This window comes from Microtus ochrogaster, chromosome 24 (genome assembly GCF_000317375.1).
Source record: "Microtus ochrogaster isolate Prairie Vole_2 chromosome 24, MicOch1.0, whole genome shotgun sequence".
NCBI classification, from domain to species: Eukaryota; Metazoa; Chordata; class Mammalia; order Rodentia; family Cricetidae; genus Microtus; species Microtus ochrogaster.
The window spans coordinates 27893450-27911725 of NC_022024.1; the positions used below are offsets into that span (position 1 = coordinate 27893450).

The 18276-nt window shown below is 48.1% G+C and overlaps 1 protein-coding gene across 3 annotated transcripts in view; it reads right to left on the reverse strand.

The window, feature by feature from the left end:
- Positions 1–18276, reverse strand: part of Tmcc3 (transmembrane and coiled-coil domain family 3) — a 262328-nt gene that overhangs the window by 150070 nt on the left and 93982 nt on the right. For all 3 annotated transcript variants that reach the window (XM_026784509.1, XM_026784510.1, XM_026784508.1), the window contains one exon: positions 2999–3115. In XM_026784509.1, the coding sequence (XP_026640310.1) occupies positions 2999–3028 (30 nt within the window). In that variant the 5' untranslated portion in view covers positions 3029–3115. The remainder of the gene's footprint in view (positions 1–2998; positions 3116–18276) is intronic.

Sequence of the window (18276 nt, forward strand, 5' to 3'; positions counted from 1 at the left end):
ACACCATGCACACACACACGCACACACCATGCACACACACACCATGCACTCACACACACACACGCACACACCATGCGCACACACACACACGCATACACCATGCACACACACACGCACACACCATGCACACACACACGCACACCCATGCACACACACACACCATGCACTCACACACACCATGCACTCACACACACCATGCACTCACACACACACACACCATGCACACACACACACCATGCACACACACACACCATACACACACACACACGCACACACCGTGCACACACACCATGCACACACACACACCATGCACACACACACACACCGTGCACACACACACCATGCACACACACACACTATGCACTCACATACACACACACATGTGCACATACAGACTGCAGTTGCATACACATAAACAATCGCACACGGCGGTGCCACCCTTCCTGACTTTCTGAGACAGACACGATTGTTTTGGGGGAGCAGTTCCAAACAGTGCAGGAATTCCTGGAAGTTCAACTAAGGAGAGGACAGCTTCACTGCCCCGGGGTCAACCAACACTGCTTCTATTTCTAGGCATGTGTATACACAGACACACAGACACTCACAAACAATCCCGGTGACCTGTGGCGGCAGCCGTTGCCCAGGTAGCCAGCCCTTAGCTTACTTTCCCAGGTCTGGTTTCTTTTCCAGTTGCCTCTGAGGCCAACAGAATGACTGGCACAATAAAACAATAAGGCTGTTTTTATTGGGCAGCAGAGTGGCCCAAATCCCGACTCGCTTTTTCAGACGTGCAACCTTTAAAACTTTTGAATGCCTCTGCCGTCCCCTAAGGTTAAGCCCACCGTTTCCCAAGCTGGCCTACGAGCAGGATGGACCACTTTCTTTAATAGTCCCAACAGGGATGTTGGAGAATGAAAGACAGAGGTACCATGAATCCTGTGACAGCAGCCATAGGCCAGGGCTGAGAGACCAGACTGTGGGTCGTTTCTCAAGTGCCCAGTTAGGTAGCCATTCCTGCTCTTCGCTCCTGTCCTTTGCTGTTCCTCTTCTCTGGCCACTCTTTCATTCTTTGGAAACAGGAGAGAGGCGTGCCCTTCTGATGCCCCTCCCTCCCAGAGCACGTTGAGAGCCCCCATCACACCCGCAGCGTCTTGTTCTGTGACTGCAGCTTTCGGCTTCAGATGCGCAAAGTCCCACTCAGCAAATAAACTCCCAGGCTTTGTTCATTGGCAGCCAGACCCTCAGCCCCTACTGTGTTGGTCAGGTATGACCAGCCCTGGATTTGGCGACTTCAGCGCCACTTTCAGATGCTCTCCTGAAGGCCCCTGACCTGGGTCTGCCCCATGGGTCTAATGCTACCCTAGGTGCTCAGAGAGTGTCTGTCGCCAAGGCAGAGGCTATAATGCATTTATCCGGGGACATTGGAGGGTGAGACACACAGGCAGGTGCACACGCACACACACCAGGTTCCAGACCCTCCTCAGCAACTTTGAGCTCAGAAGCGGCTGATTTCAGAATTCTTCATTTGAAATGGGCAGTATTATGCAATATTGCTGGGGGTAAGGAGGGCTGGTATCACGCCCTATAACCCACCACACTGCCGTTTCTTCAGCAGAAATGTGTAAATATTTGGACCTAGGAACTAAACAAGGCCTTGAAACCATCTCGCATCCCTTCAGGCCAGGCCCTGCAAACCCTTTCATTCAGATCAGGTTGGAATTTCTACCAACGTGAAGAAGAAACGTGGGTTTTTCAAGAGCTCTGGATTTTAGAATTGCAGAATGTTGAACTGTGGATTGGTAGCAATGGACATTACCTAGACATGATTGATGCCCCTGGCAGGGTTCCACGTTTATGGTACATCATGCAGGGCACAGTGTAGGTCCTAGGTCTGCCACGTTCACACATACTTGTGTAATCCATATAGCACATGCAAAATCTCCGTCCTCGAAACAATCCCACAAGGCACCACTGCCGTCTCCAGATGAGGAAATAAGGCACAGAGTGTTCAATGACCACATGGAGAGGAGACGGCAGAGCTTAAACCCGATGATGAAATAATAAACTGTGAGCATGTATGTGCTATACCCAGAGAGGGGCGGGTAGATGCAGCTGGACACACATTTGCTAAGGTGGTCTGGTCAGTCCTGTGGAACTGCCTGACTCCGCGGCTCCTTGCCAGCGTTGCTTCTGATAGCCTTGGTGTCTACAGACAGAACACTAAGGTGGGGACTTCCTGCCCAGGCACAGACAGCTAGGAGAAGGCCAGGTTCAGACCGAAATCATGGCCACCTCAATCCCTTGGGGGAGTTTGGACCAGGAAATACAGTCATTCTCGTCCACGGTGCCTGGACTACAAAACGTAAATGAGGCCCAGAGAGAATTATAGGACAGCCGCACCGCTCCTACAGTTGCGGGGGAGAGCAACATCAGAACACCGAGCGCTGGCACCCGAGGAACATGAGGGTACAGCAGACTGGCCTTCAACCCATTAGTGATGGGAACTGAAGCGGAACAGAAATTAATTTTACATGAGCTGCTTGAGTTGAACTCCAACAAATTCGTATCCTGAAACCGAACCATTGTGAAGAGCCATCAGTATAAACACTAAAGATAGGACTAACGTCTCTGGATGCAGTCATTCCGACACACTTCCAACACGGCCACCCAGGCTCCTGATTGTGCTCCGCAGATGAACATGATCTGCGTACATATTAGACGTGATTGATTAAATGGCTCAAGTGGAAAAAAACTAGTTGAAGAGGGTGGCTTTTCAGAATACAACCCCACCAATAGCTTGCGCCTCTGCTCCAAGCCAAGGTTATCTAACGAGAGCTGCCGTTGGCAGAAGGCGCTTTTCAGGTCAGAGAATGAATACATCTGGACGTCAAGTGTGAACAGAGCCCTGTGGAGGGGATTTTCACAGCCAGACGCAGGACAAGCCATCCGTAGCCTTCTGGTGGGAACGCGGAGAACCAGAGGGGGGAGGGTCACTCACCTTTACCCCTTCTTTCCTCATTAACATCATCCCACCTCCACTCAGGACACTAACACGCCTCGTTCAGTCCACTCTTCTTGGCTTTCTTGAAGTCACTGGCGGCCATGTACGATGACTCTGGTGAAAAGGAAAACCCAAACAAAAGTCTTTCTTATCATTTCTTAGTGGAAGAAAATACAGTTGATAAGGAAAACCCTTCCCATATCCTTCAACACAGACCTTAAGCCACCTGGTATCGCCATGGCAACAGAAGCCAGCGTGTTGAGTGGCTCTGATGGGGACGTGAACTCGCCTACATCTAGATTCGGTATTGTGTTAGACAAGCGCTGTTCTTGGGTTTTTCTGTTATTTGCAACCAAACACTCCTAACGGAGTGTCCGGGACAGAAGGTTGTACTTGGAAGTCTGAACCTTAGGCAACGTCACCATAGAGACCGAGAACCATCTATAGTTAGTGATCTGTTCACGTCCCAGGAAGCAACCAGTCTGCCAGACGGTGCCGCGGAATATGGATCGTCATGGAACTCCAAACCAGGATGGTTGTTCCCAACACCTGCTTGCCGTCTTTGTTTTCACCAGCCGAATCCTGAATTTATTCCCACATGGTCCCCACATGCCCTTTTCCAGCCTTAGAGTACGCCCCATTTCAGATACCAGGGCCAAGACCAAAGAAAGAGGGGAAGTTAACCTAGGCCCTGCCCACTGTGTAGACAGCTCAGCTGGTTCTGGCCCCACCCAAGAGGCAGGAGATTCCCAGTGGGAACACAGATTGACAAGAGACTGACTTCAGGGCGTGTTCAATTACATTATCAGCACCTTCAGGCCTCTTTGGTCCTCTGCTGAGCCTTTGCTTGTAAACAGTGAAACTTTATTACATACATACATATGGAATACATACATACGTACGTACATACATATGTATATACATACATACACATACTTACCGTGATTTGTGGCGGATGTGCATGTATGTCATGTGGGTTAGTCCAGTCAGAGCTACTATTGCTATGATGAAACATCATAAGCAACTTGGGGAGGAAAAGGTTTATTTGGTTTATATATCACAGTCCATTGAGGGAAACCAAGGCAGGAACTCAAACTGGGCTGGAACCTGGTGGCAGGATCCTCGCTGCAGGAGCTGATGGGAGAGCCATGGACGCAGCTGCCTACTGTCTTGCTTGGCATGGCTTGCCCAGCCTGCTTTCTTGTAGCGCCCAGGGCCACCTGCCCAGGGATGGCACCACCCACGGGCCCTCCCCCATCAATCACTATTTACAAAAATGCCCTCCGGGTTTGCCTGCAGTCCAGTCTCACGGAGGCAGTTTTTCAAATTGAAGTCCCCTCCTCTCAGATGACTATGGCTCTTGGGAGCTGTGAACCCACCCCCAGATCCTGAATTTCTGGTAAACAACTCATCATGTTTGCAGCTGCTCTGAGCACGAGACCCTCACGAGTTCCTGATGGTTGAGGAGTGGTTTCTGGTGGGTTTGGCTGGGGCGTGGCTATCAGCTAAGGATCCCTATACAAGCAGCTCTGGTACACAATAAAGGGGGCATTCCTGTTTCAAGGATGACCCGTGTCTCTGTCTGTGTGTCTTTGTGTGTTTCAATCTCCAGCTCCTTGCCCAGTTCACGAACTGTATGGTAGCGCATAGAGCGCAGACGGGCGTGGTGCGCTGTATATAGCTTTGTGAGGTTGACATAAAACTAACTAGCACATGGGCATGTAAAGGGGTGTGTGTGTGTGTGTGTGTGTGTGTGAGATTGCAGGTGCTATGTATGTGTGTAGAGGTCAAAGGTCAAGGTTAGATGTCTTCTTTAATCACTCTCCATCTTTGTTTTTGAAAAAGACTCTGTGTGTATGCGTATATGTATATATGCGTGAGTATATGTACATACATGTATGTATGTGATTGTATGTACGTGTGAGTGTATTTGTGTGTATAAGCATGTATGTATGTGTTTGTGGGTGTATATATGTGGATGTGTGTGTATGTATGTGTTTGTATGTGTGTATGTGTGAGTGTGTATGGGTGTGTATAATATATGTATATGTGTGTATGTGTTTGTGTATATGAGAGTGTATGTATGTGTGTATATATGTGTGTTTATGTGTGTGTATCCATGTGTGTATGTCTGTGTGTGAGTGTGTAACTGTGTATGTGTGAATGTGTATATGTGCATGAGTGTATTTATGTGTGTGTTGTATGTATATGAGTGTGTATGTGTGAGTGTGTACGTATCTCTGTGTGTGTGAGAGTGCATATGTTTGTGGGTGTGTGTGTGTCAGGCCCCTGGTGCTGGAGTTAACAGGTGGTTGTGAGAAGCCTGCTGTGGGTGCTGGGAAATGAACCCGAGTCCTCTATAGGACCAGCAGGATCTCTGGAGCCCTGAGCTCTCTCCCCAGGCTCCACCTTGATTTTCAATACAGGGTTTTCTCACCGAACCCGAAGCTTGTGGATTTGGCTAGGCCAGCTGCCCAGTGAGAGCTTCAGGGACCTGCCTGTCTCCAGCTGGTTCCAGGGCCAGGGTTGCAGGCTATCATTATTTTTTAAAGAAGACAAAATGAATAAGAGTCCCCGTATTACAGTTTAGATCTCGTTGCGAGCAGGATACATTTAGAAACTATAAATGGTTCATGAAGGTCTAATATAAAATTACATAGATTAGCCAGGGAGCATTGTTAGATCATCCATCAACGCGAGTGTGACTTTCTTTCCAGTAGCAGCTAAGAGCCACCAGGAGAGTACAAACACGAAGCTGCCATGACCAGATCTTTTGCTTAGCGAGATCACAGGGCTGCATTGTGGGAACACACACTGCAAGGTGGCACAGGCCGGTGCCACTGGTAAGAAATGGTGCAGACCCAGATTAAAGCCATGGCGGAAGGCAGATTGGCGAGTCTTTAGGAGGCTTTAGCAAAAGGGTTTAGTGACAGATTGGATCTAAAGGGTGAAAGATCCCGGGATTAAAGTGACTCCCAGATCTGATGGGCGGTTCGTGGTGCTGCCCACTGAAGCAGACAATGCCAGAGGGTCAGGGGAATGAAGGGGCTGAGGACGGCAGGTGACCCTGCGCACTATGATGGGTCAGGTCCTGGAGGGGATCAGCAGACAGTGGGTCAGGCATCGGATCTGAGCAGGAGCTCCCCTGAATGCAGCTAGGAGCGGAAGTCACAGGCTTTACTGACATCATCCAGTGAAAATTCACGAAGTGAAAAGAGGTACAGGCGGAACGCCACGGAACCCCAGAACAGGGGATGGTACAAGCAGCGGCGTCCATGCAGGAGACAATGAAGTGGCCATAGAAACAGAGCCACCAAGGAGGTGCTACCGCGGTTTAGTATGTATGAACTGTCTCCCCCAAATTGTGCATATTGAGCCCTTGTTCCCTCAGCAATGGTGCTATACTGGGGGGGCAGGTCCTGGAAACTCATCAGGCAGGACCTAGCGGGAGGAAGGAGGTCACCCCCCTCGGAGGTTATATCCCATTCCCTAATCTCGTCCTCACGCTCCACTTCCTGTCTGAGATGAGCTCACACTCTCTGCACGCATTCCCACTTTAACCCCAAGCCCAGGTCCAAGGGGCTGCGGACTGAAATCTCTGCGCCCATGCGCCAACACAAACCTTTAGGTTGTTCGTGCCGGGGATTTGGTCGTAACTAGGCAACAGTAAACAGTACAAGTTGGGTAGGTTGGGAAAGCCAGGGCTGAGTGTTGACACCCTCACTGTCACAGAGTTCTGCTCATATGACCCTTGGCATCACTGACCAAGGAGTGGTTAGGACCGCTGAGAAGGACAGAGGTCACTATGGGCTTGAGCTCTTAGAAGGAGAGGTGAGCCAGACCTGTGAGTCATGGCGTGTCATCTGTCCCCATGTTACAGCTGAGATCTCAAGCCGTAAAGTCTTTGCCTCCAGCCTGTGGTAGAAGCTGTAATGGGGGGGGGGGGGGCTTGTAGGAAATATTGGGACTCCAGCCTCTCCTGTCTTACTGCTCCTGGCCACCAAGGGGTGAGCACCTTTGCACCACCATCCCAACCTGACGTCACCTCTCCAGAGACCCCAAACCATGGACCCAAACGACCACGCGTGGAACCCACGGACCCAAATGACCACGCGTGGAAACCTCTCAGACTATGAACCCGGATAAGCTTTTCCTCGATTGCTTTTTCTCAGTTGTTCTGCTGAAGCCCCAGAAAGTAGAGTCACAGACACTGCCTGCCTGTGGGGATTAGGAAGCAGGCGGAGCAGAGGGAAGCGGAGCAGAAAGGCAGGGAAAGCATCCACACTGAAGAGTGAGAGTCTTTTATGCTGTGGCTGGTTCCAGTCAGTATGTCTTACTTAGAAATATAAATTCCCAAAATATATCAAACGGGGTGTGTGGGGGAGCGCGAGACCTACAAAAGTCTGCATTACCTGACGGGATGAAAGATGTGCTCACTGGAACATAAGGGGTGGTGTGGGAACTCACGGAGAGGGAAGATTAATTTTGGCTGGGCTGAAGCTCTGCTTCCGGAAGGGAGGGGGCAGCTGGCTGTGCTGGCTCTTTAAGGACTGGAAGGCTTTCATAGCGAGAGAAAGAGTGCTCTCTAGCTGAAGGAAGAGAGCCAGCAAAGGGAAAAGCAAAAGGAGCTTTAGGAGAGTGGGAACAGCCTGGCTTCTGCCCCTTCTCTGCAGGTTAACCCTTGTGTGCCCCCCATCTTCTAAGGACTCCAGGAAGCCTTCCTGCCCTGCTGGAGTATCCCAGCCACCCCACCGCGGCCCCTCCCACTCTTCGTGGAAATGATTTGTTGATTGGTCTGCAGCTCTCACCAGACATTTGTAACTGTGTTTCTTTGTACTTCCTATGCCTGGCACAAAGGTTGGGCCAAGGGAGAGCTCAATGCAATTTCCCCAGCTCACAGCAACAGGGCTCTGGCGAACATCTAGTGGAGGAGGACCGGGGAGACCCAGCAGAGAGGCAGTATTTCTTTTACAGGCCAGGACCCAGGTGGGGGCCTAGGAGGGGGCCCACGCTGTGGTTAACCTCGGTGTGATGACTTAAAGGCATGGGAATAGTAGAACTTTCTAAAGTTATAGCGGAGTAGGCACCATCTAAAGTTTAGCACTTTAGGGGCTGGAGAGGTGGTCCACTGACTCAGAGTACTGGATGCTCCTCCAGAGAACCCCTGTTAGATTCCCAGCAACCCACATGGTGACTCACAGCTGTCTGTAACTCCAGTTCCAGGGGCTCCGACACCCTCTCCTGGCTTCCTCACTTCCCAGGCAGGCACATGGTGCACAAACATACGTGCAAGCAAAATTCCCAAACACATAAAATAAATTCAATTAAAAAAAAAACAAAGTTCCGTATTTTAACTATTTTTAAGCATACACTCCCATGGCACCAAGAGCATTTACATTGTTGCTCTGTGATCAACAGCATCCATCTCCAGAACTTCACCCCAACCGAAGCTCCGCATCCATCACACAGCATCCCTATCTCCCTCCCCATGGCAACCATCGCTTTATTTCTGTTTCCATCAGCTCTATTACTCTAAGTGTTTTATATTGCTGGATCACATCCCATTTGTTCCCTTGAGAGTGACACACACTTTAACGTGCCTTAAGCTAATCAACGCGTTACTAAACTATTTCAGTGGGCGTGGATGGGAACAAAACGTATGTGTGTTGTACAATGAGCCTCTATCAGTTGCTGGATGAGACAGAATTATCAGGCTGGAATAAAGTTCGGGGTTTCTTCTGCTATCGTGCCTAGGACAGAGGAGGGGCTCAATGGAAAGTGGGTTCGCTGTAGAAACAAGAGGCTACACCTGCTTTGCAAATGAGAGTAAACTCTCTGCTCCTGTTAAAAGATGCGTTGTTACTGAACACCAAGTATGCGCTGGGTTCCCTGCATAGACTTGCTTTTTTTCATCATCCCGACAGCTCTCTGCAGAGGAGATACCCACAGCCTCCTATTTATGAGTGTAGCAGGTGCAGACAGGGAGCCTTCCTGCAGTCGCATGGATAGCAGGTCATTGGTCCCTTACAGGAACTCACACACCAACGGGGGCACAAAGTACATAAAGAGAAGACGTTGGGTGACGCCATGTACAGAGTACGTGGGCAGAGATATGTGTGGAGAAGTGAGGGCTCCAAAGAGTAGCTAAGATCCAGCCCAGGCAGGCGTGTTTCCTGGAGGAAATGATGCCTGTGACTTATTTTTTAAGGCATTACTACTGTGTGACAAAATGCACAGATGTTAAACACGCTAACAACTATGCGCACCTGTGCAGCTACCTCCAAAATCAAGGTTAGGGAGCTCGAGCTATGGTTCAGCTTTTAAGAACGCTGGTTCCTAACACAGAGGACGCGGGTTCGATTTCCTGCACTCATAGGGCAGCTCACAACTAAAGCGGCTCTAGCAGCCCCACCATGGCCAACATGGCTGTGGCAGGCCTTGCCCTTCCACCATTCCCTCAGCCTTGCTAAAACCCTTGGATTATAGTTCTAAAGGTAGTCACGAAGGTCTGTTCCCTTATTTGGCCACTTCCTCCTCCTGAGGCTTACCCCCAAGGTCCAGCTATCAAAGTATTGAAGTATAGCAATCTAAAGCCCTCTTTTGCCTCACTTAATTAATATATCCAGTTAAAATTAAACACCTCATCCAAACACAGGGTTTCTCCTTTTACCTGATAAACCGCTATTTGCCTCCGGGCCACGTCTGTCTCCTCTCTATCCTCTCTCCCTTGTTCCCGTCCCCTTATCCCTCACCTTCAACTTCCTATCTTTGTCTCTTATTCCTGTCCTCTGTCCCTCTGGGGCAAATACATCTCATTTGTGCGGAGAGTTTGTTCTTGGTACCAATTCTGGTCTTTTCAACAACCATCTGCAGCTCCTGTACAGAAGGACCTACCGCCCTCTTCTGGCCTCCATGGGTACTGCACACATGAGGTGCATAGCCATCAATGCAAACAAAGCACCCTTGCACAGGTAAAATGAAATAAAATAAAACACAACTAGAAAATTCCCCTGTGCCCCTTTCCTATCACTAGCTTTCCTTCCCCCAGCTTCTCATTTTTAATATCATAAATTAGTTTTTCATGCTCTTGGGCCTCATAAAAACAGTTTCTTCGGAATGCATGCTGGGTTTCTTTTCCTGAGCTGAGTCTTAATTAACACAGAGCTGGCTAGGCAACGGTGTGGTATGAAGCAACAAAGAGGTGATATGTGACCTGTTGAACGGAAGCCGGAGCCTGGAGAACCAGGTAGGAAGAAAAATGGGTGGTGGCAAAGGACAAGCAGACAGGCCAATCATGAAGGGCCTCGCTTTGATCCCACGGGCAAAAGCCTCCCGCAAGTCTTCCGACAGCTTCGGATGTACTGAGACCATACATGGCTCTGCATGCTACCCTGTTTCAAACCAAAAATCTTAGGTTGCGGGAGTTTCCAGTCGTTATTTTACAGACGACCACGTTGAGGCTCAGAAAAGCGAAGTAAAATGTCTTGAGTGATCGGCTAGGAATCAAAGCCAGCTTTGCCTCGCCCTGCCCCAGCCCCGCCCAGCCAGACCCTGCCCACCAGTAGAAAGCTATAGAAGAGAATGGGATGGGGGATCTGGCCTAAACTCTGAAGATCTTCCGTGGAGGGCAATAAGGGGACTGCAGGGTGGAGGGGGTGAGAAGCTCTAAAAGCAGTGGGTGGGGACGGAAGGAGTCAGTCCCACCTGAAGCGTGAAGGCTGGAACCTTGCAAGTCCACAGGGTCCACTGTGAGCAACCAGGCATTTCCAGCATCCCTGCCTCTACTGTGCAGGTGATGCTAAGGACTCACTGAGGGGTCTGTGCTGGCTCAGGGGAACATATTTAAAAAGATGTGGCCGAGCGGTGGTGGCGCATGCCTTTAATCCCAGCACTCGGGAGGCAGAGGCAGGCGGATCTCTGTGAGTTCGAGACCAGAATGGTCTAAAGAGCGAGTTCCAGGACAGGCTCCAAAACCATAGAGAAACCCTGTCTCGAAAAATCAAAATAAAATAAAATAAAATAAAATAAAAATAAAAAGATGTGATCCTTATTCCGAATTCCCCTCGCAGTCAATGTCAAACCTGATGAATCCTGCCTATTTACCAGGTTTGAACTATCTTCTAGTAGGCAAGAGTAATCTGCAATCTCGAGAACAGATTCTTTGAAATCCCTAGGGTTAGCAAAATATGGATTTTTCTATGTTTATTATTTTTAAGACCAATTTATTCATATCTTCCCCTGCCCCGCCTCTCATACCTCCTCTCTCTGCTGGGTTCAGACCTGGCAAGGTGGACATGCTGTGCAAACATGCCTTCACTGAGATACATCCTTAATCGTAATTCTTTCCAGATAATTTCTGGTGGCCTGGGGGACAAGCAATATTCCTGTCTCAGCGTGTTGGGTGGTTAGGAACTACAGGCATGTGCCACCACACCAGGTCCATGTCTTACTTTATTCATTTATTTATTTTTTGAGACAGAATCTTCTGTAGTCCAAGCTGGTCTTGAACTCACTATTTCCCTAAACCCTTGATCTTGCTAGTGCCACCTTCCCAAGCATGCATTATCACCACCCTCCATTTATGCCATGCTGGGGACTGAGCCTGGAGCATCTTGCATGCCCGGCAAGCACTCCACAACGGAGCCACACCCCAGCCTGTGTGTTCTTACATTCCTTCTATAACGAACCAAGAATAACACTGCAAACTTAAATCTGATATTGTGCTGAAAATCTGCACTAAAATGTAGTAAAAGTAACAAAAAAAAGAAGTAAAAAGTAATAAAAGATATGTTTTAAAATTATTTTTTGCGGTTATAATATAACTACATAATGTCCCCTCTTTTTTCCCCACCTCCAAGCTCCCCACTTACCCCTCCCTGTGCTCATCCAAATGTGTTGTCTCTTTTTCCATTGTTGTTACATGCACATACGTATTTGCCTAGTCATACATATTTCTAAATATGTAAACACAACCTGATCTGTCTGTATAACGTGACTTTGAATGCATGTTTCTAGGGCTGGCCATTTGGTATTGGCTAACCAATCAGTGTCCTCCTCCCTGAGGAAGCCCATTTCTCCTGTTCTCTGCATTCCTTAGTTGCCTGTGGCTCTTTACGTAGGGTTGAGGACCTATGGGCTTGCCAGGCCCACAGGAGCGTGTCTATCAGTGACCATGCTCAGCCCAGGTTTAGGCAGTGCAGTCCCAACTGTCACAGCTACAGAACAACTCTGTCACTGAGGGAAGAGATGGCAGATAGATTTCAAGAGCCAGAGGACTGGGAATTCGCTGTGAGACTTTCTCTCTCTTCTCTGGCCCTCAAAAGCTGCAATCTTGAAGTTGTAACCAACATGACTGCAAGATGATATTTTTAAACCAAAACTTTATGTGAAGGGAGCCTGGTGGAGAAGGAGAGTTCTCAGTGGTTAAAGCATTAACTGTGAAAGACTAAAGACCTATGTCAGAGAGAGCCCCGCACTATACTGCACGGGAGAGGCAAGAAAAAGGGGCCGCCAGGAGCAGGCTGCCAGATAGATCCAGATTCAATCAGAGACCCTGTCTCAGGAAAAAAAAAAAGGAGAGCAATAGAGGAAGGCACGCTTACACACTCAAAATACATGTGCACATAAAAAAGAAAATTAACATATCAAAAACATTAAATAAAAATTAAAATTATCAAAAAGTATGAATTCACCCCTGTCACATAACTCAGTGTCAGGAGAATGACATTTATAAGGTCCAAGGCTCTAGAGGGAAAAGACGGTTTGGCAGCACAGTACACAGGAAGACAAACTGCTTTTGTTTGGAGTAGGTATGAACCTATGAAGCTTTCCTTATCATATTTAATGCTATCTCTTTACCAGACAGAAAAGAACGCTAACATGCAGCTCGCAGCCCTGCTTTAAGAAGGTCTGAAATTCCCTTCCCTGGCCTGGGAAGCACCCCCATTTTCCTCACCCCTCTTTCTAACTTGGCACGACTTCCTTGGCAGCTCTCTCCCCCTATAGAGGTGACCCTCACACACCATAAAGCCAGGTGAGTGTCCCTCACAGACTAAGCCTGCCTTCATGGTGGCAAGTTTCTCTGTGTTGAAACTCTGGGTTGAGTTGCTTCTAGAGACTGTCTACGCGAGCCAAGGGCTATATCGTGTTCATCTTTCCATCCCTAATGGAGTGCTGGTGATAAATCCTTGTTCAATAGTCAATTAACAAATGAATGAATGAAAGATCGTTCCGCAAATATATACGACCTCCAGTGTTAATGACTGAAATGGAGACACGACCCTCAGCATCTGTCAGGGACAACAGTATGGTGTGGAAGGAGGAAGAGGGAGTTAGGATGTGACAACCAGAGAACATGAAGGTCCATGTCCAACTTGACAGGGTCCCCACAGAGAGCACTGCCATGTTTTCAAAGTGACAGATGCTGGTACCAGGACACCAGAGCCTGGCAAGCTCTGCCCCTAGGGAGGTGGGGCTTGGAGTGAGTTCCGGCCCCTCTCTCCTCTGAGCTCCACTTGTGTTCCTAATAAAGAGGTGAACAGAATTTTAAAACCTCTAAATAGCTTTCTGTGTGCCTTGATATAAACTTTAATGAACTCTCATGGTTTTATATAAAATTGATCTATGCTCATTACAAAAAAAAAAGTAATAATCTAGCATGACCCCATTTCCCAGGGCTTCGGGACTTCCAAAGTGGCTGATGGAGAGAGAGAGAAGCATTTGAACTTGAACTGTATGAGGTGTTAAAGATATTAAAAAAGAAAATGAAATCATTTCGAAATAAAATTCTGGAGTATTCCTTTCTAATTCCAAAAAAAAACTCACCTATTTCTTAAAATAGCCCCGATTTCATTGGGGACACTGTCAAGTTGAACGTGGATCTTCATGTTCTCTGGCTGTCGCGGTCCCTGACAGGCAGTAAATGTTTGGTTTTCTCTATCTTAACAGAGCCATGTCTCTAATGTCACTCTGCGAGCTACTGAACACTAGGTGCAGACCCTGGGGTTTGGCTGGTCCCATGGGCAGTGGAGGGACAGAGTCTCAGCTCCACACTGTCACCTTCGGTACTGGAGGAGGGCCACCTAATATTTTAGGGACCTCGACTCAGGCCAAACTGGAATTCATTGCTTCAGTGGAGGAAGTATGTTAGGTCTCACCCGCTTGAAACAGCATTGGAGATTTTCTTAAGCCCATTAAGGAGAAAGGCTGAATGGGAAGGTTGAGGAGAAAGAGCCGTATTCAGAAGGAGGGAAAACACATCCAAGGACATGGATGTGGGCCTCTCAAAGAGGAAGTCAGAGAATGAGACATAGCCAAGCCCAGGCACAGGCTCTTCTAGAGAGTGGGGATTAACTGTACTTAGCACCAGCCAAATAGAACACTCTGGAGACTCTCGAGTTACATCTCAAAAGGTTGCTAAGAAATCCTTCCATTTTTTTCTCTTTTGATAAGTGAGATAAATGAGGTAGCCCTGGAGATCAACAACTGATTAATAAGTGACTGGCTGGCCCTTCCACGAATATGTACGACCTCAGGCGTTAGTAGTTGAAGTGGGAAGAACATTTAGCACCTGCCAGGGAACACCAAGCATGAGGTGGAGGAAGGAAGTGGCCTTGGATGGATTATAATCTTTTACAATAAAACCAAAAACCATCAGGGCTACAAAGGGAGTTTAAAACGGCCATGCCCTTTCCCCACGAATGGGGTTCCAGATGTGTTTCCTAGACAATGACAGCCTTACACTAGGGCAGAAAGAAAGGCCTTGAGCAGTTGTCAGTTGTCCTCAATTCTTGCGCCTTTGTTGGCAGAGGCTCCAACTGGATTCTTGTTATGAGGACCCCCTTTCCCTTCCCATGTTCCCAAGATCTTTCTCCTGCCTTGATCCAACGCTCACAGCCTGTCCTCATTTCCTCTGGTCATTTGAAAAGTCCAGCAGTTAATTATTAAAGTATCCTTTGCAAACAGAGCTGGCACGTGACAATCTTTTGGCCAACAGGCTAGAACAGAAGCAACACAGCCCTTGCTGCCCTCCCTATCCCCTCTGTGTCCTGGGGTTGACCAGATGTCTGAAGCTGCATCAACTCTCTTCGGCCATAGTGTGTAAGTCTTAGAGTGATCGTGGGAACGGCTGAGACACTCACTGGTCTTGATGTAACTGAATCAGTCTTGCTAGGTGAAAACCATTCATCCCTATCTACTTTAGCCGCTGTGTAATATTTATATTAAGAAATAAAATAGACTATAAGCAGTTTCTCACATCTTTACATCTACTCTTCTATGACACCATTTACCATTCTTAGGTCTACGGGAATGTATTATATAATTCATTGAATCAACTTTCTGCTGTCTATATGACTTTCCCATTTAAGTCTTTTAACAAGGGGTGAAGATTTTTTTTATACACAAAAGACTACACATATCCATAATTATTTTCTTAGAATAGACTATTGCAGGTAGAATTTCTTGGCTAAAAGGCTTAAATACTGTGAAGACCACTGGCAGTATCCTTATACACGGAACACCTTTTCTAAATTAAGAAAAGATGGGTTAAAACCGAAACCTCCTTACTACTCAATTCTAGTCTCTCTCTCGTAGGTTCCCTTTACAGCTCATCTCCGGTTCAGCTTCTGACAGATTCATGAAGATGTGGCTCTTGCAGGGATGGACAGCTGATTTCCGTGGTTTGATTCCTATCCAAAGCAGTGAGGCATCGCTTGGCAAGGCTCTCCTCTCTAATCCACACACATCTTTGTGGTTCTGTAGTCTGGGCTGGGTTCAACAGAAGGCTCCTCAAACAAGAATCCACACAGAACTTCAGGGTGAGTTTAGAGAACAGATTCAAGATGAACAAGTGGGAAAAAAGCTCTGGGAAGAAACACATTCTAAAGGAACGGAGAGGAAGAACAGAGGAAAGGAAGATGGTTGCCAAAGCCAGAGCCCCATGACTACCCTCTAGGTGCTGGAGACTTGGGCGCCCTTAAGTTGATATGACTCAGATATGTGTGCATGTTCACGTATGTCATATGCACTTGGGAGTGTGTATGTGCATATATGGGTTCACATGGGTTCATGGATGTGCATGCATACATGGAGGCCAAAGACACACACTGGGTATCTCTCCTTACTTGCTCTCCACAACTTTTCAATTTTATTTTACTTTATTTTGAGACAGGCCCTTTTCACAGACCCTGAAGCTTGTGAGTCTGGCTAAGCTGGCTGCCTATGTCTCAACCCCTCCCCCAGTGGAGTTGGCACACAGCCGTGCCTGGCTTTTTACATGATCTCTGGGGATCTGAACTCAGCTTGCACATCACACTATACAGACTGAGCCTTTTCCCCGGCACCACGCTTGGGTGTTTTATCACAGCAATGAAAACCCGACTCACCCATTAGCTCAATGAGTATTCAAGGTACCGCCAAAAAGGCCATAAAATATTGAAAGTTACTCTGTAGCTCCCCATTCTAAGTAATGAAAGGGCAATGTGCATCATCACAACCCTTGGAGGCTCGTAGATTCAGACAAATCGTGGTAGCTAATGTGGGAATGCCTGTGTCCATCCTCTAAGGCAGTTGCTATACCTCCTCTCATCTTGTTGTGGGAATGAATGGGGAAAGATCACTCTTGCTTTTCCAGAGGCTTGGAGAGCTCACGCAGTTTGTCCTGGTGCAAAGATGGCCATACATCACAAAACAGAGCATCCCATGTCCAGGAGCTCGTGAACCCTCTGCAGCCGTGCTTTCTTTCTCCCACCCCCAACCCGGCTCCTGCTCTAGACCTTGTATTTGCAGAGAATGAACTGTGCAGAGACAAGCAGAGATTTATATCCCCCACAGGGTCGAGTGTTTATGGGAGTAAACTGTGTCAGCAAGAATTCCGGAGGAATCCTTGCAGCCGGGGAACAGGTTGTAAATCTTCAGGTCCCGCTAGGCGCCGTTTCCTTGGCAACTTAAGTCACAAGGCTGATTGAAGACTCTTGGCTCAACCGAGAAGCACATGGCATAAATACTGCACTCTGCTAAATCAGGAGCTAGGAGAAGCAGAGGGGGGACTGCCAAACTTCAGCCACCAGTAACAATGTGTGGGCACCGGCACAGCCTAGGAGGGTGCTTCCCTCTCGAGTTACACCCACCCCTAGCCAGCTAGGGCGAGGACCCAAGCGCTAATCAGAAGTCAGGGGTAGACCTGATCTCAGGATGGCTGTGGAAATGGCAAGGCGTAACTGTGGGCATGAGAAGTCAATATGTTTCACGCTGAATGGAGTGAGAGATGACTCCCTGGTCCCCGTGTGTAGGGGAAAACACCCCTCTGCAGGAAAAAAAAAAATATCTTGGGATCAGGCCATGAACCACAGAAGCAACAAAGATGCGAAGAGCGAACCTCAGAACCAGGCTGCATGCTCGGTGTGGCTTTGTGTGGGCAAAGCCGGAGACCACCTGGAGATGGAGGAGACCAGATGAAGTGGTTACCATGGTGAAGGCTTCCCAAACGAAGAAACAAAGACTGGGAGGATGGCGTGTCCAGACAAGAAGCCTGCTGAGTAGCTAGAGTTGACTGTCTCCATGCGGGGACGGAAATGAGCTGCCTCGCAGAGCCACCTCGGACAGGAAAAAGGGAACATGGCCGCAGGAAGTGGTGGAGATGAGGGTCCTGGGGAGCCACGAGCACTCTCCACCTCTGACAGCATCAAACTGAGAGAGCTAAGCTATCCAGGGTCCAAGGAATGGTGCTTCTTAAAGTTAGGGAGGAGGGCCGGGCCCTCTGCAGAAACAAGGTTTATTTGACTTTAAATGAAGAACAATGAGGATTGATTCTCTTTCAAACACATTTTTGGTGGTTCACAAGGTGAATGTCTGCGAGAGAGAGAGAGAGAGAGAGAGAGAGAGAGAGAGAGAGAGAGAGAGACTGAGTGGGGTGGGGGAGGGGAGAGACAGGGAGGGAGACAGAGAGAGGTCTGCTGCATTTTAGCGCATCTTACTGAAGGCAGAGTAACATCTTGCATCTCCACTGGGAATTTGACACACAGTATAACACCGGAAGAACTTCCTCAAAACTTTTGAGTGATGTTGACACCGTCTCCTTTTCTTTTATTTTTTTTTTTTAAGATTTATTTATTTATTATGTGTACAGCTTTCCTTCCATGTGTACCCGCATTTCCAGAAGAGGGCACCAGTTCTCATTATAGATGACTGTGAGCCACCATGTGGTTGCTGGGAATTGAACTCAGGACCTCTGGAAGAGCAGTCAGTGCTCTTAACCTCTGAGCCATTTCTCCAGC